Below are 27,254 nucleotides of genomic sequence, written 5' to 3'. Positions count from 1 at the left end.
TCAGTGATGAATAAAAAAACAATTGAAATGAATACTTAATACTTAAAATGTTCAAAATAGGTAAATATCTAATGTTATTATAAATTTTCCTACATTACATATATACTTACATCATGTATATAAAACACTAATGGAGATGTTTGGAGGTTTTTTAAGGGCTATATAGGCAGAATTGAACGGCTCCCGTAAGCTCTATTGTAAGCAGACTTTTGATCGCATTTATTTAATATCTGGCCTGCTTTTACCGTATCAACCCTCGAGGATCCTGAGGTCCTCTGGCACTGGCCTTTTAGCTTGACCAAATACCAGAACAAAGACCCACGGTGAGGCGGCATTTCGCCACTGTGGCCCCCACCTGTGGAACAGCTTACCAGAGAGCCCCAGGACTGCAGAGAGCGTTGAACTTTAAAAACAAAGGCTAAAAACTCACCTTTTTAGGCTTTTTACTAATTTGTTATATTATTGGGTTATTCATATTTACATTTGTTTTGTTGTATGTATGTTTTGTGCTGTGTATATGCATACATACATATATATGTATGTGTATGTATATATGTAGTATATAACTATGCATATATATAAATATATGTACGTATGTATGTATATATATATATATGTATGTATATATGTATATGTATATGTATGTATATATGTATATATTTATATGCATATGTATATATATGTATATATTTATATGTATATGTATATGTATGTATATATGTATATAATTGCATATGTGTGTATGTAGAGTATATAGTATAAAACGTGATAAAATATATGTACATGTACAATGTTAATTTAAGTGCATGAAAAGTGCTATATAAATAAAGTTTGATTTGATTTGAATATTTAGAATGCATAAAAAGAAAATCCATCCGTCATCATGTCTTTCACAATGATTGTGAACCACAGTCAAAATCCCCCCCCCCCCCCCAAAAGTGCAGATCCCCTTTAAATAAGGTGGTATGCACCACTTTTCAATTGCCCACGCAGCCTTAGTAAATCACACGCAACACTCCCAATAGTACACGCTATTTCATAAATTGCACACGCAGTTTAGCGCTTGGTATTTGGATCTTAGTAAATCGGGCCCAAAGTGTTTATGCCATGGGCCGACCCTGGACGAAGCTTGGAGAGAAAAATCGGAATCAGTGATGGGCAAGCTACTTGTAAAGTGTAGCGAGCTAGACTACAAGTTACTCTCCAATAAATGTAGCTAAACTACAAGTTACTCTCCATTAAATGTAGCTAAACTACAAGTTACTCTCCATTAAATGTAGCTAAACTACAAGTTACTCGCCATTAAATGTAACTAATCTACAAGTTACTCTCCATTAAATGTAACTAAGCTACAAGTTACTCTTCAATAAATGTAGCTAAACTACAAGTTACTCTCCATTAAATGTAGCTAAGCTACAAATTACTCTCCATTATATGTAGCTAAGCTACACGTTACTCTCCATTAAATGTAGCTAATCTACAAGTTTCTCTCCATTAACTGCAGCTAAGCTACAAGTTACTCTCCATTAAATGTAACTAAGCTACAAGTTACGCTCCATTAAATGTAACTAAACTACAAGTTACGCTCCATTAAATGTAGCTAAGCTACACGTTACTCTCCATTAAATGTAGCTAAGCTACAAGTTACACTCCATTAAATGTTGCTAATCTACAAGTTTCTCTCCATTAACTGCAGCTAAGCTACAAGTTACTCTCCATTAAATGTAACTAAGCTACAAGTTACTCTCCATTAAATTTAACTAAGCTACAAGTTACGCTCCATTAAATGTAACTAAACTACAAGTTACGCTCCATTAAATGTAGCTAAGCTACAGGTTACTCTCCATTAAATGTAGCTAAGCTACAAGGTACTCTCCATTAAATGTAACTAAGGGGGGGGGGGGGGGGGGGGGGGGGGGGGGGGGAATATATATATATATATATATATTTTTTTTTTTTCTCCATAAAGAAATACAATCATGTGTGCTTACGGACTGTATCCCTGCAGACTGTATTGATCTATATTGATATATAATGTATATATTGTGTTTTTTATGTTGATTTAATTAAAAAATATATATATATATTTCTTGTGCGGCCCGGTACCAATCGGCCCGGTGGTTGGGGACCACTGCTCTAAACTAACGCCAAGCTACTGGAAAATGTAGTTAAGCTACGTAGCTCAGCTCCATGTAGCTTGCTACTAGGGGTGTGGAAAAAAAATCGATTCGAATTCAAATCGCCATTCTCACGTTGTACGATTCAGTATCGATTCTCATTTTTCCAAAATGTTTTTATTTATTTTTTATTTTTTACTTTTTTAAATTCATCAATCCAACAAAACAATATTATCAACAATAGTATCAATATTAGTGACCATTTCAACATAGCGGTGATTAAAAATCCCTCATTGACATTATTATTTGACATTTATAATTAAAAAAATAAATAAATTTGAATCGAATGGTGACCCCAATAATTGATATTGAATCGAATCGTGGGACACCCAAAGATTCGCAGCCCTACTTGCTACTGCCCATGACTGGTCTGGATGCAACTCAAAGGTTATGTAACAAAACATATGCAAGTTAATTACTGCCCTTTTTGATAATAATAACAATAATAACAGGGCCTTATTGGCTTGGACACAGGAACAAGTCTTAACGTCGACTCACAGCCAAATAAGTCTTTTATATAATTATTTGCTCTCATTCCAAAAGGTGACTCGGGGAGACGAGAAGACGCGCGAGAGGGAGGAGGCGTGTGATTTCGGCAAGTCAGCAAAGATTTTATCCATCTGCCGATTTAACAACCGGCGTCTCCATTTATAGCCGGAGCGGCTCTTTAATGTCCCGAGTATTAGCTTCACGCTACTCATTCAGCTAATGAGAGCCTTTGGAACTGTCAACGCACGCTCCGCAGCGTTTCCGCACGTGTTCCGAGCAGGGGTTGCTTCCGTGCCGCAATAACGTCTCACGCCACGTAACGCCGTCTCTGCAGAAAGAGCACGGCGCACACGGCCGGATCAGATGGTAGAGCGCATTAGGAGGAGGTGGCCGTGCGTGACCTTTAGAAACACACCCGCTGGAGTGGAAATGCCACCCGCTTCAAAGCAGGCGGCAGACTGGCACCTCCCTTTGAACCGCGTCTCTACTCGCCGTCTGCGGCAACCCCTGACCATGCTGCACGCCGGTGGGATGCTCGCTGTCTTGGAGAACGTGCGACTCGCGCGGGCACGGTTGCTATCGGCAACGTGGCGACTTTTTTTGGTATTTTTTTAGTCGTGGTGTGACGTACACTTCAGTCTTCATAGTCGGTGATGTCATCTCCCAGTCAGAAATAGTTAGAACAAGCCAAAACATCGAGTTTTAACCGCAATTATTGTGTTTTTACGTGATCTGTTGGCATAAGGAATGTGTATTTTAGCACTCATATTTAAAGTTGTATTTCGTATCATTGATGAAAAGTAGGGATGTCCGATAATGGCTTTTTGCCGATATCCGATATTCCGATATTGTCCAACTCTTTAATTACCGATACCGATATCAACCGATACCGATATCAACCGATACTGATATATACAGTCGTGGAATTAACACATTATTATGCCTAATTTGGACAACCAGGTATGGTGAAGATAAGGTCCTTTTTAAAAAAAATAAAAAAATAAAATAAGATAAATAAATTAAAAACATTTTCTTGAATAAAAAAGAAAGTAAAACAATATAAAAACAGTTACATAGAAACTAGTAATTAATGAAAATGAGTAAAATTAACTGTTAAAGGTTAGTACCATACCATACCATACCATACCATACCATACCATACCAACTTTATTTATAAAGCCCTTTAAAAACAAGCACAGTTGAAAAACAAATGGGCTGTACACCACAAAGAAATAGAGGCAAAGGACAGACTAAAAAATAACATTTAAAGGCCTACTGAAACCCACTACTACCGACCACGCAGTCTGATAGTTTATATATCAATGATGAAATCTTAACATTATAACACATGCCAATACGGCCGGGTTAACTTATAAAGTGACATTTTAAATTTGCCGCTAAACTTCCGGTTCGAAACGCCTCTGAGGATGACGTATGCGCGTGACGTAACCCGGGGAACACGGGTATGCCTTCCACATTGAAGCCGATACGAAAAAGCTCTGTTTTCATTTCATAATTCCACAGTATTCTGGACATCTGTGTTCGTGAATCTGTTGCAATCATGTTCATTGCATTATGGAGAAGGAAGCTGAGCAAGCAAAGAAGAAAGTTGTCGGTGCGAAATGGACGTATTTTTCGAACGTAGTCAGCAACAACAGTACACAGCCGGCGCTTCTTTGTTTACATTCCCGGAAGATGCAGTCAAGATGGAAGAACTCGGATAACAGAGACTCTAACCAGGAGGACTTTTGACTTCGATACACAGACGCCTGTAGAGAACTGGGACAACACAGACTCTTACCAGGATTACTTTGATTTGGATGACAAAGACGCAGACGTGCTACAGTGAGTATGCAGCTTTGGCTTCTAAACATTTGATCGCTTGACCGTATGTGCGCTACTTTTTTTTGCGTATGTATGTAACTTTTTTAAAATATATAAGCTTTATGGACCTTGGGTTAGGTGAACGGTCTTTTGGGCTGAGTGATTGTGTGTGTTGATCAGGTGTTTGAATTGTATTGGCGTGTTCTATGGAGCTAGGAGCTAGCATAGGAGCTAGGAGCTAGCATAACAAACACGCAGGTGTTTTTATGCAGGATTAATTTGTGGCATATTAAATATAAGCCTGGTTGTGTTGTGGCTAATAGAGTATATATATGTCTTGTGTTTATTTACTGTTGTAGTCATTCCCAGCTGAATATCAGGTACCGTGAGTATGCAGCCTTGGCTGCTAAACATTTGATAGCTTGACCGTATGTGCGCGTCACATACGTAACTTTTTAAAAATATATAAGCTTTATGAACCTTGGGTTAGGTGAACGGTCTTTTGGGCTGAGTGATTGTGTGTGTTGATCAGGTGTTTGAATTGTATTGGCGTGTTCTATGGAGCTAGGAGCTAGCAGAGGAGCTAGGAGCTAGCATAACAAACACGCAGGTGTTTTTATGCAGGATTAATTTGTGGCATATTAAATATAAGCCTGGTTGTGTTGTGGCTAATAGAGTATATATATGTCTTGTGTTTATTTACTGTTGTAGTCATTCCCAGCTGAATATCAGGTACCGTGAGTATGCAGCCTTGGCTGCTAAACATTTGACAGCTTGACCGTATGTGCGCGTCACGTACGTAACTTTTTAAAAATATATAAGCTTTATGAACCTTGGGTTAGGTGAACGGTCTTTTGGGCTGAGTGATTGTGTGTGTTGATCAGGTGTTTGAATTGTATTGGCGTGTTCTATGGAGCTAGGAGCTAGCAGAGGAGCTAAGAGCTAGCATAACAAACACGCAGGTGTTTTTATGCAGGATTAATTTGTGGCATATTAAATATAAGTCTGGTTGTGTTGTGGCTAATAGAGTATATATATGTCTTGTGTTTATTTACTGTTGTAGTCATTCCCAGCTGAATATCAGGTCACCCCCGGCTCTCACAGCATCTTCCCTATCTGAATAGCTTCCACTCCCCACTAGTCCTTCACTTGCACTTTACTCATCCACAAATCTTTCATCCTCGCTCAAATTAATGGGGAAATTGTCGCTTTCTCGGTCCGAATCTCTCTCACTTCATGCGGCCATCATTGTAAACAATAGGGAACTTTGCGTATATGTTCAACTGACTACGTCACGCTACTTCCGGTAGGGGCAAGCCTTTTTTTCTATCAGATACCAAAAGTTGCAATCTTTATCGTCGTTGTTCTATACTAAATCCTTTCAGCAAAAATATGGCAATATCGCGAAATGATCAAGTATGACACATAGAATAGATCTGCTATCCCCGTTTAAATAAAAAAAATTCATTTCAGTAGGCCTTTAAAACAGAAATAAAAATACACATTGAAAAAGCAAATATAAATGACCCTAAGAACAGTTTGTTAGATAAAAAACAGTTTAGTACTATTAGTGGACCAGCAGCACGCACAATCATGTGTGCTTACGGACTGTATCCCTTGCAGACTGTATTGATATATATTGATATATAATGTAGGAACCAGAATATTAATAACAGAAGGAAACAACCCTTTTATGTGAATGAGTGTAAATGGGGGAGGGAGGTTTTTTGGCTTGGTGCACTAATTGTAAGTGTATCTTGTGTTTTTTATGTTGATTTAATAAAATTTTTTTAAAAAAAACGATACCGATAATAAAAAAACGATACTGATAATTTCCGATATTACATTCTAAAGCATTTATCGGCCGATCTCTAATGAAAAGTATTTTCAACTCAGTTCAATAAGTGCCAGTGCAAAAATCAATAAATGCAAATATAAATAAAAGCCCTAAAATGTCACCTGACCTTAAGGTGATATGATCTAATATATATCACAGGTGTCAAACTCATCATTGTTGTGAAAGCTTGGAAATAATGTGCTACAGTATAATACTTAAGGCCTGATGCTAAAGCAGGGGTCCCCACACTGTTTGACTACAGGGGGCAACATTGGGTAAGAAGAATTAGAATTTTATAAATATATACAGTATATGTAATGTATGTCACTTTTACATGTATATATATATATATATATATATATATATATATATATATATATATATATATATTTATATATACTAGTGTTGTCCCGATACCAATATTTTGGTACCAATACCAAAATGTATTTTGATACTTTTCTAAATAAAGGGGACCACAAAAAATGTCATTATTGGCTTTATTTTAACAAAAATTCTTAGGGTACATTAAACATATGTTTATTATTGCAAATTTGTCCTTAAATAAAATAGTGAACATACTATTCAACTTGTCTTTTAGTAGTAAGTAAACAAACAAAGGCTCCTAATTAGTCTGCTGACGTATGCAGTAACATATTGTCATTTATCTACCTATTATTTTGTCAAAATTATAAAGGACAAGCTGTAAAAAAAAAAAAGATTAATCTACTTGTTAATTTACTGTTAATATCTGCTTATTTCCTGTTTCAACATGTTCTATCTACACTTCTGTTAAAATGTAATAATCACTTATTCTTCTGTTGTTTTATACTTTACATTAGTTTTGGATGATACCACACATTTGGGTATCGATCCGATACCAAGTAGTTACAGGATCATACATTGGTCATATTCAAAGTCCTCATGTGTCCAGGGACGTATTTCCTGAGTTTATAAACGTAATATACATTTTTTTTAAACAAAAAAAGATTTTGTGATGCTAAAAAATATTGATGTAATCAAATCAAATCAAATCAAATCAACTTTATTTATAAAGCACATTTGAAATTTACCACAGGGGTAGCCAAAGTGCTGTACAATGGGCAGGTTAAAAATAATACGAGAACCGAGCAAACACAACACAACACAAACAGAACACGATAAAAAATAAATAAATAAAATATAAAAACATAAAAACATAAAAACAGGTTCACAGCATCATAGTGGTATTGACCAGATACACTCCTGTACTTGGTATCATTACATGGCATTTGTTTACATTGTGACGCCGGTGAGCTACGGCGTGTAGTGAAGCATGTTTAGCTATTCCTCGTCCTGCTGGAATGATACTTGTAAGAAACGTACTTTATTTGTCGCCATGGAGACCAGGATTAGTGATTTAGAAGTAGCTGCCCACTGCGGATGGACGTTAGCCGCTAGCTAGCTAGCCATGTCTTAAAGCACCTCTTCCTGAGGGCGTTTCAGTGTTATAACTTCACCTTTATCCTTACTTTTCAGGCCAAAATGCGTCCATTCTCCCTTTTCTGTCTACACACTGTGTCTGCTTGTAAGTACTCCGTGATTGTGCGCTGCCGGACATGCTCTTATGCTCGTAAAACCAGCAATGTCAAGACGTGACGACGACGGGGAACCGGTACTTTTCAGAGGCGACCGCTACTTTTTGGAGGCGATATAGTACCGAATATGATTAAATAGTATCGCGGTGCTATACTAATACCGGTATATCATACAACCCTAATACATGCACATATATAACATATATATGTATATATCGTAAATTCCGCATTATAAGATAATCCTTTTTCTTACACTTTGAACCCTGCGGCGATTAAAACGGCGCGGCTAATTTATGGATTTTTCTCCGTCAACAGCCACAATAAAAATAGTTTGAAAAAACACAAGCAAATACACCTAGAAAGTGTTTTATTGTTTGTGCTATGGCGCCATCTCATGGATGAGTTCACTCACTGCAGGCGTCCTTCCATTTACGGGTAGTGCATTTTTTTTTTCTCAACCGGAGTACCGTGTTCGTCTTCTAGAGGTGCATAGCGTAATATTTTGACTCGGGGGGCCACTAGAGAGAAAAAATGTGTTGCATGCTGGGTAGTGTAGTTGTTATTTTCCCTAGCTCATAACATCACATCTTTACCCCTATAAAGAAAGATTTTAAGTCAATAAAGTGTATTTCTTTTTTTAGCTTTAACTTTTCATTTTTTAGCATTGTAACCACATTTGCAAACAACTTTTCTCTTCATAGAATTTTCTTTCAATAAAGAAATAAAGTGTAAAAATGTCAAAGCATCATAACAAACAGTTATGTCAAATAGCAGCAGAAGTGCACTTTTTGGAGAGCTGTATTATTTTCAGTTTTGTGCCCAAGGGACTGATTTTATTTAACACTATATTATTATTTATACACCTATAGTGATCACAGAGACAGGTTGTTTTTGTGTTACTGTATATATTTGTTTTTCTGAAAAATCCCACTTAATATACTTTGGGTAACAACAGTCAATATTTTTTTATTTTTTTTATTTTTTTAGGGGGGTAACAGTCAATATTTATTTATTTATTAGATTTTATTTTTTTCTTATATAATAAAAGTAAGCTTTTGTTAAACCAAATATTGTGTGTTTTTTTCCATATACAACAACCTATCTGGACTCGATAAGAGAATCGATGAGGAATCGGTTCGATAAGAGGATTCGATAATAGGATTCGATAATAGGCTCGAACTCGATAATTTCTTATCAAACATCATCCCTACATACAGGTCACACTGAGGGTAGTCGTATAAACAACTTTAACACTGTTACAAATATGCGCCACACTGTGAACCCACACCAAACAAGAATGACAAACTCATTTCGGGAGAACATCCGCACGGTAACACAACATAAACACAACAGAACAAATAAACCAGAATCCCTTGCAGCACTAACTCTTCCGGGACGCTACAATATACACCCCCCGCTCCCTCCCCACCGCAACCCTGCCCACCTCAACCTCCTCATGCTCTCTCAGGGAGAGCATGTCCCAAATTCCAAGCTGCTGTTTTGAGGCATGTTAAAAAAAAATAATGCACTTTGTGACTTCAATAATAAATATGGCAGTGCCATGTTGGCATTTTTTTCCATAACTTAAGTTGATTTATTTTGGAAAACCTTATTACATTGTTTAATGCATCCAGCGGGCATCACAACAAAATTAGGCATAATAATGTGTTCATTCCACGACTGTATATATCGGTATCGGTTGATATCGGAATCGGTAATTAGGAGTTGGACAATATCGGAATATCGGATATCGGCAAAAAAGCCATTATCGGACATCTCTATTGACAACATATGAACGTTGCTCCTCTTATACTTCTCAGACCAGCTCCTTGATAGAAATATTTTACAATCAAGCAAAACACAACAAAAATGTAACAAACAGCGAAATATGAACGCAAAGTGTAATAAACACCTACAATATGATATATTATTGTTATGATCCGTGGCCCGGATCGTGTTTTGTTATTTTCTGTTAGATTTGGACTCCCTTAGTTCCTGTTTGTGCACCTCTGGGTTTGTTTTAGTTTCCATGGGGATTAATTGGGTTCACCTGCCTCTGGTTAGTGGTCGGCACGCTCACCTGTTGTCGACCACTAATCAGAGAGCTATTTACTCACCTCTCTCGCCACACTCGTTCTGGCTTCATTGTTTGCTGAACGCAACGAGTTATGTTAGTATTTCTTGACTACTAGTTTATGCTTCCTGAGCTAACTTGGTAACTTATGCCTGGTTCACACCAACGGCGCTTGCCGCGCTTTAAATCGGCGAGCAAAGCGCCGTCATTTTTGTCAATTTTTCCACGAATATCCCGATCTCCGAAGTAATGTTATGCTTTGATATGCTCTGATACGCTCTGATACCCTCTGATACGAATTAGTTGCCGCTTTGTTACCGTTCCTCACGCTTTGATAAGCTTTAAATCACGATTTGATACGTTTTATTACACTTTATTGAACATTATTACGCTTTGATAAGATCCTGACGCTTTAAATCAGGCTCTAACACGATTATCAAGCTCTGTTGTGCATTGTTACAACAAAAACAAAAACAAAAAGTGAAAAACTCAGTATACTGTTTTCCACACATTTTTATATTCATTTATTTTTTCAATTTCTCTTTTTTTTCCGTTATGTTATGTTTTATATCTTCATTTCTATTATTTTTGTCATCTTAATAAATATCTATCTTTTATTTATTATGCTAGTTGAAAATAATCAAAGGCAATTATCCACACATTTTTGATATCAATTTATTTTTTCAATTTCTCTTTTTTTTCCCGTTATATTATGTTTTATATCTTCATTTCTATTATTTTTGTCATCTTAATAAATATCTATATTTTATTTATTATGCTAGTTGAAAATAATCAAAGGCAATTATCCACACATTTTTTATATCAATTTATTTTTTCAATTTCTCTTTTTTTCCCGTTATATTATGTTTTATATCTTCATTTCTATTATTTTTGTCATCTTAATAAATATCTATCTTTTATTTATTATGCTAGTTGAAAATATTCAAAGGCATTTCTTTTAAACGTAACATATTCTCTTTATTATTAACATTTTCAGAAAGAAAAATTACAGACAGTATTGTCAAACTGCAACATCAAACAGCAATATAAAAAAAGTATAAAAAAGGCAATGATGCAAATGAGAATGAACTTGTAATCACGCTTCACAGGAGATGATGGCACGGTGTTTATCCCTGCAGTGGTGATGGCGGGGTGTCGATAAAGTCACTGAGGTTTCCTACGCTTTTAGTCAAGTTTTGCTGAGCTTTGTCATGCTTTTTCACGCTTTGATAAGCTCTCGGCGCATTATTCCATTCTTGACAGAGCGCATAATTTTTTTGGGGCTGGCTGCTCTGAAAACAAACCCCGCCCTCTCTGCTGTGTTCCTGTTTGAGCTGCTGTGACGTAGATTACCGTAATAACTCCTATAACACCCAAAAGCGTCGATTCCAACCATTGAAACACTTTCTATAGTTCAAAGCTTACGGTCATTTCAAAACAATATAATGGCGGCTACAGTTTTGATGTTAAAGGTCTAAAATAATTATGTAGAACATCCGGCGGGCCGGATCGAAAATCTTAATGGGCCGCATGTGGCCCGCGGGCCGAATTTTGCCCAGGTCTGGCGTAAGGATTCTTCATTCGTCACTCCATGCAAGGTTTGTAAGTTTTACAATATAACTAAAACAATTCATACTTGCTAAAGCGTCCCATGTGTGATGTCTGTAAGAGTTTTTTCATGCATATTTGTACGTGCTATCGTGATGTAATGAAAGTAGCGTCGTTAGCATTAGCTAATATGCTAACACGTTTACGAGTGTCTGTGTTACTGTTATTAACTTACAATGGCATTCTTTTTGTATTGTTTCAGTTTCACAAATTCCTCAGTAAATCCACCAAAATGTCACCGTGGAGTTAGTGAGTCTGTTTAGCTGATTGGAGAGCTAGCTTGCGGAGCTCGTGGGTCCATGACGATGACTTCTGTTTTGTTGGATCAATCGTTTTACTGCCCTGTTACAGACACCGTTTGGAAACTAAGGTATGTAAATAAATCTTTACAGAATATTTATGTGTAAATAACTAATTTCACAACGTATATATGTGGCTTATAGTCCGGTGGGGCTAATATATGGCCAAAATATTTTTTTCTTTGAAGATTTAAGTGAGTGCGGCTTATATAATAGTGTGCTCTATAGTCCGGAAAATACAGTCACTTTTACTTACACGTGTATATAAAGAACCACCATGACATGTTATGGAGACCACAAGGAAGTGTTTTTAAAAGATACACTACCGTTCAAAAGTTTGGGGTCACCCAAACTATTTTGTGGAATAGCCTTCATTTCTAAGAACAAGAATAGACTGTGGAGTTTCAGATGAAAGTTCTCTTTTTCTGGCCATTTTGAGCGTTTAATTGACCCCACAAATGTGATGCTCCAGAAACTCAATCTGCTCAAAGGAAGGTCAGTTTTGTAGCTTCTGTAACGAGCTAAACTGTTTTCAGATGTGTGAACATGATTGCACAAGGGTTTTCTAATCATCAATTAGCCTTCTGAGCCAATGAGCAAACACATTGTACCATTAGAACACTGGAGTGATAGTTGCTGGAAATGGGCCTCTATACACCTATGTAGATATTGCACCAAAAACCAGACATTTGCAGCTAGAATAGTCATTTACCACATTAGCAATGTATAGAGAGTATTTCTTTAAATTTAAGACTAATTTAAAGTTATCTTCATTAAAAAGTACAGTGCTTTTCCTTCAAAAATAAGGACATTTCAATGTGACCCCAAACTTTTGAACGGTAGTGTACATTGTGATAATTTGGAGAGGGCGGAGCATGGACAGCTTCATCTGCAATCTAAAGGGAACGCCTTCACACACTAACTGTTTGCAGACAGGAAGTAGGTAATTAGTACACGTTATAAAAGTGACTGTGGAGCAACATTTACACAAAAGCGTAGCCCATACATATCATATGAACCAGAGGTCTTCAACAGGAGGGCCGTGACCCCTAGGGGTCCGCACAGGGACCTCAGCGGGGTCGTGAAAATTTTGGTTAATTAGACCTTTTTTTCCATTTAGATTTTATATTACACCTGCAATTTTTCCAAATTTTTAAAATTAATTTAACATTGGTTTTGGCCACCCTATTCACTGTGCTTTACAGGTTTGAAATAAACTAAATATATTGATAAATAATAATACTGTGTTATTATAATAATGTTAGCATTTAAGATAGCAGGCAATTAACGCTCAAGTTGCAAGCATATACATGTATACATATATATATATATATATATATATATATATATATATATATATATATATATATATATATATATATATATATATATATATATATATATATATATATATGTATATATATATATATATATATATATATATATATATGTATATATATATATATATATATATATATATATATATATATATATATATAGTATATATATATATATATATGTATGTGCCTGTATCTGTGTATACGTGAGTATGTTTGTGCCAAAAAATTTTTACACGTGAGATAAAGATTATTAATAATATATTAAAGTAAGACCAGTATATTCATCATTGTATAATAATGACAAAAAACTAGGTCGTTATTTAAGAATAAGGGGAGTAAATACGTTTCACTACTTTCCACTTCCTATTGGATATGAAAAACCTCATCATTATGTGTTGTTTTCACTAGTTATGTGTTTTCATTTGAAGTATTTGTTTCTATATCTGTTAAATATTATATATATTTTTTTAGTTTTTGTTATTTTGTTCTTGTGTATAACACATTTTTTTCCCGATTACTACGACACTCAAAGTTCGATATAAGCCCGTAGTTGATTTTTATTATGCAAATGTTATATTTTTATCAACATGTGACAGCAGGGACCCTGCCATTCAAAACTAGGCTGCTCCATTACTAATGATTAATGTAACTATAGCTGAAAAAATAGTACAATAGCAATAGGATAGACTATTCATCCCTGAACACCATGGAGTTCATGTAGGCTTTACGATGCAGTTACATTATTATATCAACTATCAGAGACAGAAACTCTTCATTTAACATAATGTCCTTTTTTGCTGCTTCAACACAGCTCAATCAACACGGAAAAAGGTAAAGTGAAATAACAGACACACAGGGCTTTGCTGTCTGTAACACACACACACACACACACACACGCCGCAAAATGAGCTAACGTTATGCTAAAAGCGAATTAGCCTTCACCTCAAGCCAGGACCGCGAGCGAGCTGAGCTGCAGTTTATGTTTCTAGAAGGTCAACGGGCTCATAGTGATGTTACTAGTAGTTGACTGGGAGGTGTTTATTATTATTTGGGGAGAGTCCGCAGCCTGATGATTACCTGCTAAACGCTAAGCACTGATTACATGCGCTCTGAATACGCACTGCTGATTGGCTGTTACCGCTCTGTATGTAACCAATCAGATGGTTGTGTGGGTGGGACAATGCTGGGTGCTGAGTAGAGCAGTGTTTTTCAACCTTTTTTGAGCCAAGGCACATTTTTAGTGTTGAAAAAACCGGAGGCACACGACCAGCAGAAATCATTAAAAAACAAAACTCAGTTGACAGTAAAAAGTCGTTGTTGCAATTGTTGGATATGAATTTAAAGCATAACCAACCATGCATCACTATAGCTCTTGTCTCAAAGTAGGTGTACTGTAACGACATGACTTATTTAGAGTTTTTTGCTGTTTTCCTGTCTGTTGTGTTTTAGTTCTTGTCTTGCGCTCCTATTTTGGTGGCTTTTTCTCTTTTTTTTTTGTATTTTCCTATAGCAGTTTCATGTCTTCTTTAAAGCGATATTTCCCACATCTACTTTGTTTTAGCAATCAAGAATATTTCAGTTGTTTGTATCCGTCTTTGTGGGGACATTGTTGATTGTCATGTCATGTTCGGATGTACACTCTCTTTGCTCCACAGTAAGTCTTTGCTGTCGTCCAGCATTCTGTTTTTGTTTACTTCGTAGCCAGTTCAGTGCATAGCCTTCCCTACGCTTTAATGCCTTTTCTTAGGGGCACTCACCTTTTGTTTATTTTTGGTTTAAGAATTAGACACCTTTTTACCTGCACGCTGCCTCCCGCTGTTTCCGACATCTACAAAGCAATTAGCTACTGGCTGCCACCTACTGATATGGAAGAGTATTACACGGTTACTCTGCCGATCTCTAGACAGCACCGACACTCAACAACAACACATCATTTGCAGACTATAATTACTGGTTTGCAAAAAATATTTTTAACCCAAATAGGTGAAATTAGATCATCTCCCACGGCACACCAGACTGTATCTCAGTGGTTGAAAAACACAGGTGTGCCGCGGCACAGTGGTTGAAAAACACTGGTGTAGAGGACTGACAGAGACAGGCAGAAGGAAGCTTAGCTTAACATGTTCGTGTGGAAACTCGTTCGGTACACCTCCGAACCGAACCGAACCCCCCCGTACCGAAACGGTTCAATACAAATACACGTACCGTTACACCCATACTTGCCAACCCTCCCGTTTTTAGCGGGAGACTCCCGGTATTCAGCGCCTCTCCCGATAACCTCCCGGCAGAAATTTTCTCCCGACAAACTCCCGGTATTCAGCCGGAGATGGAGGCCACGCCCCCTCCAGCTCAATGCGAACCTGAGTGGGGACAGCCTGTTCTTACGTCCGCTTTCCCACAATATAAACAGGTTGCCTGCCCAATGACGTCATAACATCCACGGCTTTTAGAGAGTAGAGTGCACAACTGCGCACACAACAAGGAGACGAAGCAGAAGAACGACGAAGTTACAGACATGGCGACGCCGTCGACGAGCAAGATGAAGAAATACGCTTGCAAGTTCCAAAACGAATGGAAACAAGAATTTCAGTTCATCCAGGACAGTTCGAAGGGGAAGGGGTATGTAATTATGTTGCCTGTACATTTAGTAGAACAGACTTCTCCATTGAACACGGTGGCCGAGTCATGAACGGAGGAGAAGTTAAACAGGACAATACTGCCATCTACTGGATAGCCCCGGAACACTGAAATTCAAGTATTTATTTTATTTATATGTATAATAAATTAAATATATATATATATAGCTAGAATTCACTGAAAGTCAAGTATTTCATATATATATATATATATATATATATATATATATATATATATATATATATATATATATATATATATATATATATATATATGTATATATATATATATATATATTAGGGCTGTGAATCTTTGGGTGTCCCACGATTTGATTCAAAATCGATTCTTGGGGTCACGATTCGATTCAGAATCGATTTTTTTTTTCAATTCAACACGATTCTCGATTCAAAAACTTTCTTTTTTTATTTTAATTTTTTTTATTTTATTTTTTTTATTTTTTTTATGAAAACAATACACAACAATACCATAATAATGCAATACAATTTCAAAACAAAACCCGACCCAGCAACATTCAGAATAGCAATAAACAGAGCAATTGAGAGCAATTGAGGACACACAAACATGACACGGAACAATCTAAAAGTAGTGAGACAAAAATGAATATTATCAACAACAGTATCAATATTAGTAACAATTTCAACATAGCAGTGATTAAAAATCCCTCATTGATATTATCATTGAGGGACAGCACCGACATTAATTAAAAAAAAATTACAAAAAATGAACAATAGTGTCACAGTGACTTACACTTGCATCGCATCTCACAAACTAAATGTCTAATGATAATGTCAATGAGGGATTTTTAATCACTGCTATGTTGAAATTGTAACTAATATTGATACTGTTGTTGATAGTATTCATTTTTGTTTCACTACTTTTGGTTTGTTCTGTGTGGTGTTTGTGTCTCCTCTCAATTACTCTGTTTATTGCAGTTCTGAGTGTTGCTGGGTCGGGTTTGGTTTTGGAATTGGATTGCATTGTTATGGTATTGCTGTGTATTGTTTTGTTGGATTGATTAATTTAAAAAAAATAAAAAAAATAATTTTTATTTTTTATAAATAATAAAAAATTAAAAAAATAGATTTTTAAAAAATGAGAATCGATTCTGAATCGCACAACGTGAGAAACGCGATTCGAATTTGAATCGATTTTTTCCCACACCCCTAATATATATATATATATATATATATATATATATATATATATATATATATATATATATATATATATATATATATATATATATATATGAAATACTTGAGCTGTAAATATACTCCCCTATTAACCACGCCATTAACCACGCCCCCAACCACGCCCCCCACCCCTCACCCCCACCTCCCGGTATCGGAGGTCTCAAGGTTGGCAAGTATGGTTACACCCCTAACATTCTCAGAATGTGCTGGTTCTATTTTTAAACAAAAATAAATAAATCCGAAGTTGTCGTTATCGTGCCGTGATTTTACCAGTCCGGCCCTATTGTCGACAAATATAAATGTCAGCGACACGTTTTGTCGTCGACATTTGCCGACTTATCGCTGCGGCCCTATTATTGTTCATTATGGTGGTCCTTGCCAACTCCTGCCCGAGGTGGCACTTGGTGAACAGTCAGTTTGGACCCCTGAAAACGCACAACAACAACAACAACAAAAAAACAACTCACCTTTGCCAGGTCCACCAAGGTGTTGGCCTGATCATTGAGCTTCCTCTGCTCCATCTTGACGCTGCGCAGTCTAAGTGGAAGTATGGAGTCAAGGGGACAGAGGCGGGACAGAGGAAACACACACAAAGGAGGCAAGGTGGGGGGGAGGACGGCAAAAAGAGTGGAAGGGCCAATAGAGAGGAAGAGAGGAGGAACACATTTGGTTATCAGCGATGTTCTCTCAATGGCAACACTTGGTTTTCAAAGTAAAAGATGCCAGTGCGCATGCATCATAGACAGCGGCTTGGAACTTCATATACATACATATATACTAAATAGATATATGTATACAGATTCAAGCATTTCCTGGTCTTTGTCAAGTCAACCAAAGCATGCAAAATGAGGGAAGCATATTACATTTGTGTCCAGTTGTTAGCCCGCTCATGTTGACTTTTTTTTTTACATTATTTTGTTCTAAAGCAAAATCGTCAATATAACTCTCTATATCAGGGGTCATCAACGCGGTGCCCGCGGGCACCAGGTCGCCCGTAAGGACCAGATGAGTCGCCCGCTGGCCTGTTCTAAAAATAGCTCAAATAGCAGCACTTACCACTGAGCTGCCTCTATTTTTTAAAATTGTATTTATTTACTAGCAAGCTGGTCTCGCTTTGACTGACATTTTTAATTCTAAGAGAGACAAAACTCAAATAGAATTTGAAAATCCAAGGAAATATTTTAAAGACTTGGTCTTCGCTTGTTTAAATAAATTCATTATTTTTTTTACTTTGCTTCTTATAACTTTCAGAAAGACAATTTTAGAGAATACAACCTTAAAAATGATTTTAGGATTTTCAAACACATATACCTTTTTACCTTTTAAATCCCTTCCTCTTCTTTCCTGACAATTTAAATCAATGTTCAAGTAAATTTATTTTTTCTGTTGTAAAGAATAATAAATAAATTTTAATTTAATTCTTCATTTTAGCTTCTGTTTTTTCGACAAAGAATATTTGTGAAATATTTCTTCAAACTTATTATTATTCAAATTCAAAAAAATGATTCTGGCAAATCTAGAAAATCCGTAGAATCCAATTTAAATCTTATTTCAAAGTCTTTTGAATTTCTTTTAAAATGTTTGTTCTGGAAAATCCAGAAGAAATAATGATTTGTCTTTGTTAGAAATATAGCTTGGTCCAATTTGTTATATATTCTAACAAAGTGTAGATTGGATTTTAACCTATTTAAAACATGTCATCAAAATTCTAAAATTAATCTTAATCAGGAAAAATTACTAATGATATTCCATAAATTCTTTTTTTAAGTTTTTCTCTTCTTTTTTTCGGTTGAATTTTGAATTTTAAAGAGTCGAAATTGAAGATAAACTATGTTTCAAAATTTAATTGTCATTTTTTTCGTGTTTTCTCCTCTTTTAAACCGTTCAATTAAGTGTAAATATAATTAATTATTTATAATAACATATAGTTAAAGGTAAATTGAGCAAATTGGCTATTTCTGGCAATTTATCTAAGTGTGTATCAAACTGGTAGCCCTTTGCATTAATCAGTACCCAAGAAGTAGCTCTTGGTTTCAAAAAGGTTGGTGACCCCTGCCTAAAGCATCCTTTTAACTCATGTCAAAATAATGCCATCTTGAAATGGAAACTTTTTCAAAACGTCACTGTTTTGGGGCCGAAAACGTGCCATGCAATATGCTTCCGTTCTGGAGAACCTTTTGAAATCAGTTTGAAGTCACTGGAGAACATTCTCGCCGGCTATATCGCCCAAAAAAAAAGAAAACACGGCATGCTCGTCGTCACTGCGACACGCGGTCCAGTGCCAGGAATCCAAATAAACATTTGTTTTCTGCAAGCGTGCAGTGATTGTGAGTGATTTGTACACAATGAAATGTGGGTTTTTTTTGTTTTGTTTTCTCAGTGATTTAGTGCCTTTGTATAGGATGTGTCATGGTGGACTGGAGATGTGATGTTGTGGCGACTGTACTTTGTTTTGGGGAAAACACAATCGCATTGTTTTGTGGTGTGGAGGCATCGACTCCAAGGGAGGAATTACTGTCCTCTTAGGCCAGGGGTGTCCAAACATTTTGACTTGGGGGCCGCATTGGGCTAAAAAAATGTGGTTGAGGGCCGAAAGCCGACTGCATGTAAAGTAACAACTATCTATATACAGTATACAGTGTTTTTCCATAAACTGCCAAGATACCTGTGGCGGTGGGGGCGTGTCTATGGGCGTGGTCACCATGACATCATCGAACAATTTGCATAATTTACTACAATGATATGATTTTCTCTAAAAAGGCTAAAAAAATGTATACTTACTAATTAATAATAACAGTTTTGTTTTAAACGTCCATCCATCCATCCATCCATTTTACAATATAATTAAAACACTTTATGTACATATTTATATACAGATTTGAACAATAAGTTATTCACTGAAATATATTTATTAATTGTGGTTCTTACGAAAAATATATCTTATAAAATATAAAAGCTAAAATGTCTCTTAAAGCTCTGCCCCTTTAATTAGTGCATACTAAATAATTTAACTTTAGCCTACTACTACAACCATATTATTTACCAGCAACATAAAGTGCATCTACATCAACTATATGATTTGCCTGAGAAGCTGGACAGGACAAAAAAAAATAAAAAAAAATGAAAAAAATAAAACATTTATTTTATTTTATTTTATTTTATTTGTGGCGGACGCAATTCTTTCGTGGCGGGCCACCACAAATAAACGAATGTGTGGGAAACACTGGTATATATATATATATATATATATATATATATACATATATATATATACATATATATATATATATATATATATATATATATATATATATATATATATATATATATATATATATATATATATATATATATATATATATATATATATAACTGGAGAACATTTGGGTATATATATATATATATATATATATATATATATATATATATATATATATATATATATATATATATATATATATATAACTGGAGAACATTTGGGTATATATATATATATATATATATATATATATATATATATATATATATATATATATATATATATATATACACATATATATATATGTATATATATGTATATATATATATACACATATATATATATATGTATATATATATATATATATATATATATATATATATATATATATATATATATATATATATATATATATATATATATATATATATATATATATATATATATATATATATATATACATACACACACACACACACAATATATTAATATGATTGGATATTAAGAGTATGCAAAAGTTTGACTTCTACCTTGTTTACTTCCGTGACCTTAAAGTTTTGTAATCAATCAGAATTATCAAGCAACTAAAATGCACCAAACATGGATAAGTTTGGAGAGTGTTAAGCATTTTCCCATCATGCTTTGTAATGGATTTAAATGGGTGTAATTTAATTTTTTATTTTTTTTATGGTGATTGGATGTTTTTTTATAATATCCACTAAGTTCAGTGACCATGTCTGTTTACATTTTGTGTTGGTTGGATTTTTGTGATTTTTTTTTTGCACCATGACTAGAGAAGGTTGTTTGCATTTGGTCATATAAATAGATGCTGCACATTTTAATCATAACAAGTCTTTGACCATGGAAAGCGCACGTTGTCCCCTAGAACAGTGGTCCCCAAACACTGATTGGTACCAGAAAAAAAAAAATATATATATATATATATTTTTTTTAAATTAAATCAACATGAAAAAACACATTTTATACATTATATATCAATGTAGATCAATACAGTCTGCAGGGATACAGCCCGTAAGCACACATGATTGTATTTCTTTATGAAAAAAAAAAAAAATTAAAAAAAATTACATTTTGTCCCCCCCTCCCCGGTCCGTGGGACAAATTTTCAAGCGTTGACCGGTCCGCAGCTACAAAAAGGTTGGGCACCACTGCCCTAGAATATGTCAAACTAGCAGCATTCAATATGATATAAGATTTTTATTAAACTCATGACGTCTCACGGGCCAATTTGAAGACGCCGGCGGGCCGCGTTTGGCCCGCGGGCCGTACTTTGGACACCCCTGTCTTAGGCAAATTATGAGACCAGGTGGCAATCAAGGGCTTTTAAAGTAGCAGTAGAGTGTTAAAAACAAGTTGCTTCTTGTCAGAATAATTGTATCTAAGTTATCACAAAACTTTGTGTTGCCATGAGTTCCCGGCGAGAGGACGAAAGCTGTCTTTGATCCTACCAAGCAAAAGGCTTGTAAAACTCCACTGTGTAGGATGGGAAGCGACGTGAAGGTGTCGGTTTCTTTGATGTATTGTAATCCTCAGGGAGATTTTGTTTTACCCGAGATCTACAAAGCGGAGAGGAAGCAGGACCTGACCCCCCTCCAGGCACCTTTTCTTTGAACTGTTTTGTGACCAAAGGCAGCGGCTGTTTACGACCCCCTTCCTTTAGAAACAGCTGTCGCCATGTAATCAGGGAAAGTTCAAATACATCTTTCGTCAGAGCGTGGTGGGAGACTGTACAAGAGTACAGGCCAGTAGTTTCTCCTCAATTGAGCTAAATTGAATTCTGGCTCTGTTTAATTCCTTTCTTCTTTGTCTGTTTAATAGATGTCATCAGTGTTTGAACCTGACATCTTCTATATCTTCTATATCTATATACTGTATATCTGATTTATGACACCTAAAGACTTACAAAGTGCGCGAATAAATAGATATGATCAAAATAGTATCAATCTCACGGAGATTCCCGAGACATTTTGAGAAAATCGTGATAGCGTGACGTAGAGGAGGAACCACAGATCCCTTCGCCATCAACAACAATGCTAATCAAGCAGACTTTATGAGAGCCAACAGCTACTTTGGGAAAAATTATGATCCAGAACCTTATATTTTTGAACCCGAGCACAAAGAGGATGAGTTTTAGAAGCCGAGTGATGGATGTAGCTTTATTGTGACACCATAGCAATAGCATCATTGCTAGGTGCTGTCACGGTTGGTTACACCAGGCCGTGCCCTTTTGTTGGGGTTTTCTGTGTTTGTGTTTATTTCCTGTCAGCGCTCTTATTTTGGTTTTGTTTCCTGCTTGTCTCCCTGAGCGCTGTTTCCCTGCTGCTGATTGGCAGTCGGGCCACAACTGGTGCCAATCAGCTGACTGCTATTTATGCCTGCCCCGCCCTCCAGTCAGGGCTTGAGGATTGTTAGCTGGTAGCTGTTTGCTGTCTCCAGTTCTCCTTGTATCCTGTTGCCTGTTTTCTGTTTCCTGTCTCCCGTGTTCCTGTTATCCTGGTTCCTGGTTCCTCATTCCTGTTTTCCTGCATTTCCTTTGGACATTAAAGTCATGTTTTCCTGCATAACGCCTGCCATCTCTGCATCTTGGGGTTCGCCACCGTCAATTCCCGACAGGTGCTAAACATACAAACTAACCACAACAAACTACAATAAAACAAACACTTAGTGTAATATTTCCACTCTCACTGGGATGCCGACCGACGGGACGCTCACATATTTCCGTTTAGATGAAGATTCAATCACGATCCTCGGGGTTAAGAAAAAGTTGTCGCAACTAGCGTCTTTTTAGCCATCTCGGGGGATGTGAAAGTGGACTAGACTGTTGGTCCACGGCCACGTTTGTCTACCAGCAGGTAAGAGATGCATGAATTATAATCTAGGATTTACTTTTCGCAAGTTTGAGACCAAGCAGAAGCAGCCGCCGGCTCAGTGTGTCAACAATAGCAGCGTAAGCTAGCATTAGCTCACTGCTATCAATGCGCCACTAAAATAGTCCGTCTGCGTTAGCGCTTGTAATAACAATATCACTCATATTTGGCTAATTTTGAGGTCACGACATGTAAATGGGAGTATTGTTGGCGCTTTCTAGATGTTTTTAGAGAATATAATGAGATTCACATTCACCTGATAAAAATCCATTTAAAGTAGCAGAGTGTAAAAACAAGTTGCTTCTATATTGAAACTATTATCATAAATATCTGATTTATGACACCTAAAGACTTACAAAGTTTGCAAGTTTGAGACCAATCCGAATCAGCCGTCGGCTCAGTGTGTCAACTATAGCGGCGTTAGCTAGCATTAATCGTCCGTCTGCGTTAGCGCTTGTAATAACAATATCACTCATAATTGGCAAATTTCTGGATGTTTTTAGAGAGTATAATGAGATTCACATTCACCCGATAAAAATCGATAAAAATCCCATTCACCCGATAAAAATCCATTTAATCCATTTATATTGAATTTATATTTATATCATATATACAGGTATATGATTTATGACACCTAAAGACTTACAAAGTTTGCAAATAAATAGATATGATCAAAACAGTATCAATCTCACGGAATTTCCCGAGACATTTTGAGAGATAATGAGGAAGCCAGTCACGTGATCGCGTGACGTGGAGGAGGAACCACAGATCCCTTCCCCATCGACAACAATGCTAATCAGGCAGACTTTGTGAGCGCCAACAACGATTACTTATGATCCAGAACCTTATATTTTTGAGCCCGAGCACAAAGAGGATGACTTTTAGAAGTCGAGTGATGGATGTAGCTTTATTTTGACACTATAGCATTAGCACCATTGCTAGATGCTGAACATACAAACTAACTATAACAAAACAAACACTCACTGTAATATTTCCACTCTCGCTGGGATGCCGACCGACGGGACGCTCGCATAATTCCGTTTAGATGAAGATTCAATCGCAATCCTCACAAAGGGTTAAAAAAAAGTTGTCGCCACTAGCGTCTTTTTGTGTATTTTTTGCCATCGTGACCAGCCTGTCGGTCCATGGCCACATTTGTCTACCAGCAGGTGAGAGATGCATAAATTATAATCTAGAATTTACTTTTAGCAAGTTTGAGACCAAGCAGAAGCAGCCGCCGGCTCAGTGTGTCAACAATAGCAGTGTTAGCTAACATAAATAGTCCGTCTGCGTTAGCGCTTGTAATAACAAAATCACTCATATTTGGCAAATTTCTGGATGTTTTTAGAGAGTATAATGAGATTCACATTCACCTGATAAAAACTGCTAAAAATCACATTCCACCGATAAAAATCGATTTAATCCATTTATATTGAAGCTATTATCACATATATCTGATTTATGACACCTAAAGACTAACAAAGTTTGCAAATAAATAGATATGATCAAAACAGTATTGAACTCACGGAGATTCCCTAGACATTTTGAGAGAAAACGAGGAAGCCAGTCACGTGATCGTGTGACGTAGAGGAGGAACCACAGATCCCTTCACCATCGACAACAATGCTAATCAGGCAGATTTTGTGAGAGTCAACAACGATTACTTATGATCCAGAACCTTATATTTTTGAGCCCGAGCACAAAGAGGATGACTTTTAGAAGTCGAGTGATGGATGTAGCTTTATTTTGACACTATAGCATTAGCACCATTGCTAGATGCTGAACATACAAACTAACCATAACAAAACAAACACTCACTGTAATATTTCCACTCTCGCTGGGATGCCGACCGACGGGACGCTCGCATAATTCCGTTTGGATGAAGATTCAATCGCAATCCTCACAAAGGGTTTAAAAAAAGTTGTCGCCACTAGCGTCTTTTTGTGTATTTTTTGCCATCGTGACCAGCCTGTTGGTCCATGGCCACATTTGTCTACTAGCAGGTGAGAGATGCATACATTATAATCTAGAATTTACTTTTAGCAAGTTTGAGACCAAGCAGAAGCAGCCGCCGGCTCAGTGTGTCAACAATAGCAGCGTTAGCTAGCATAAATAGTCCGTCTGCGTTAGCGCTTGTAATAACAAAATCACTCATATTTGGCAAATTTCTGGATGTTTTTAGAGAGTATAATGAGATTCACATTCACCTGATAAAAATTGCTAAAAATCACATTCCCCCGATAAAAATCAATTTAATCCATTTATATTGAAGCTATTATCACATATATCTGATTTATGACACCTAAAGACTAACAAAGTTTGCAAATAAATAGATATGATCAAAACAGTATTGAACTCACGGAGATTCCCTAGACATTTTGAGAGAAAACGAGGAAGCCAGTCACGTGATCGCGTGACGTAGAGGAGGAACCACAGATCCCTTCACCATCGACAACAATGCTAATCAGGCAGATTTTGTGAGAGCCAACAACGATTACTTATGATCCAGAACCTTATATTTTTGAGCCCGAGCACAAAGAGGATGAGTTTTAGAAGCCGAGTGATGGATGTAGCTTTATTGTGACACTATATCATTAGCATCATTGCTAGGTGCCTAACATAGAAACTAACCTTTGCAAAACAAACACTTACTGTAATATTTCCACTCTCACTGGGATGCCGACCGACGGGACGCTCACATAATTCTGTTTGGATGAAGATTAAATCGCAATCCTCACAAGGGATCGTTGTCACGTGATCGCGTGACGTAGAGGAGGAACCACAGATCCCTTCCCCATCAACAACAACGCTAATCTAGCAGACATTGTGAGAGCCAACGACGAGGACTTTGGGAATAATTATGATCCAGGACCTTATATTTTTGAGCCCGAACACAAAGAGGATGAGTTTTAAAGCCGAGTGATGGATGTAGCTTTATTGTGACACTAAAGCATTAGCATCATTGCTAGGTGCTAAACATACAAACTAACCACGACAAAACAAACACCTTAATTCGATTTAGATGAAGCTAGCCATATGAATCGCAATCCTCACAAAGGGTTAAAAAAAAGTATTTGTGTGTCTTTTTCGCCATCTCGACCAGCCTGTCGGTCCATGGCCACATTTTTCTACTAGCAGGTGAGAGATGCATGAATTATAATCTAGAATTTACTTTTTCGCAAGTTTGAGATCAAGCAGAAGCAGCCGCCGGCTCAGTGTGTCAACTGAGCCGACACATTAGCTCACTGCTATCAATGCGCCGCTAAAATAGTCCGTCTGTGTTAGCGCTTGTAATAACAATATCACTCATATTTGGTTCATTTCCAGGTCACGACATGTAAATTGGAGTATTGTTGGCGCTTTCTGGATGTTTTTAGAGACTATAATGAAAGGACCCTCCACCTGTTGACTCAATTATTTACCATTTAGAATGCATAACTAAACTAAAAACATATGTGTTCTTGTCTTGCATAAGGATTGGGAACGATAAACAGCACATCTCTTCCGCATTTCTGCGTATTTCCAGTATGACTGACCTAATAATGTGGTCAAAATGTAGAAGTGTTACTACTGTGATGTCAATCTCCGAAAATAGCCGAAGGTATTCAGTGCGCATTATTCAAAATGGCTGACTGAATTGGTGGCATTTTGGGATGTTTAGACGGCATTTTCACATACTTTGCAGACTATAAACACAATTGGATGTGTTTAATGGATACAATGAAACACGTGTATAAAGTAAACTTGTTTTTCCACTCTACTGCAACTTTAAGTCACTTTTGGAGAGCAGGATGTGACCATACTTGCCAACCTTGAGACCTCGGATTCCGGGAGGTGGGGGGTGGGTTGTGGGTGTGGTTGGAGGCGGGGGCGTGGTTAAGAGGGGAGGAGTATATTTACAGCTAGAATTCACCAACTCGAGTATTTCATAAATATTTCATATATATATATGTATGAAATACTTGACTTTCAGTGAATTCTAGCTATATATATATATATATATATATATATATATATATATATATATATATATA

At 36.4% G+C, this 27,254-nt stretch overlaps 1 protein-coding gene across 3 annotated transcripts in view; it reads right to left on the bottom strand.

Moving 5' to 3' along the window:
* The window catches only part of LOC133630634 (small conductance calcium-activated potassium channel protein 2-like), a 243,459-nt gene that overhangs the window by 5,694 nt on the left and 210,511 nt on the right, over positions 1-27,254 (bottom strand). For all 3 annotated transcript variants that reach the window (XM_062022234.1, XM_062022235.1, XM_062022236.1), the window contains one exon: positions 17,541-17,610. In XM_062022234.1, coding sequence (XP_061878218.1) covers positions 17,541-17,610 — 70 coding nt within the window. The remainder of the gene's footprint in view (positions 1-17,540; positions 17,611-27,254) is intronic.

The sequence above is a fragment of the Entelurus aequoreus genome, linkage group LG16 (assembly GCF_033978785.1).
Source record: "Entelurus aequoreus isolate RoL-2023_Sb linkage group LG16, RoL_Eaeq_v1.1, whole genome shotgun sequence".
Taxonomy (NCBI): domain Eukaryota; kingdom Metazoa; phylum Chordata; class Actinopteri; order Syngnathiformes; family Syngnathidae; genus Entelurus; species Entelurus aequoreus.
This window is presented reverse-complemented; position numbering and strand designations above follow the sequence as displayed.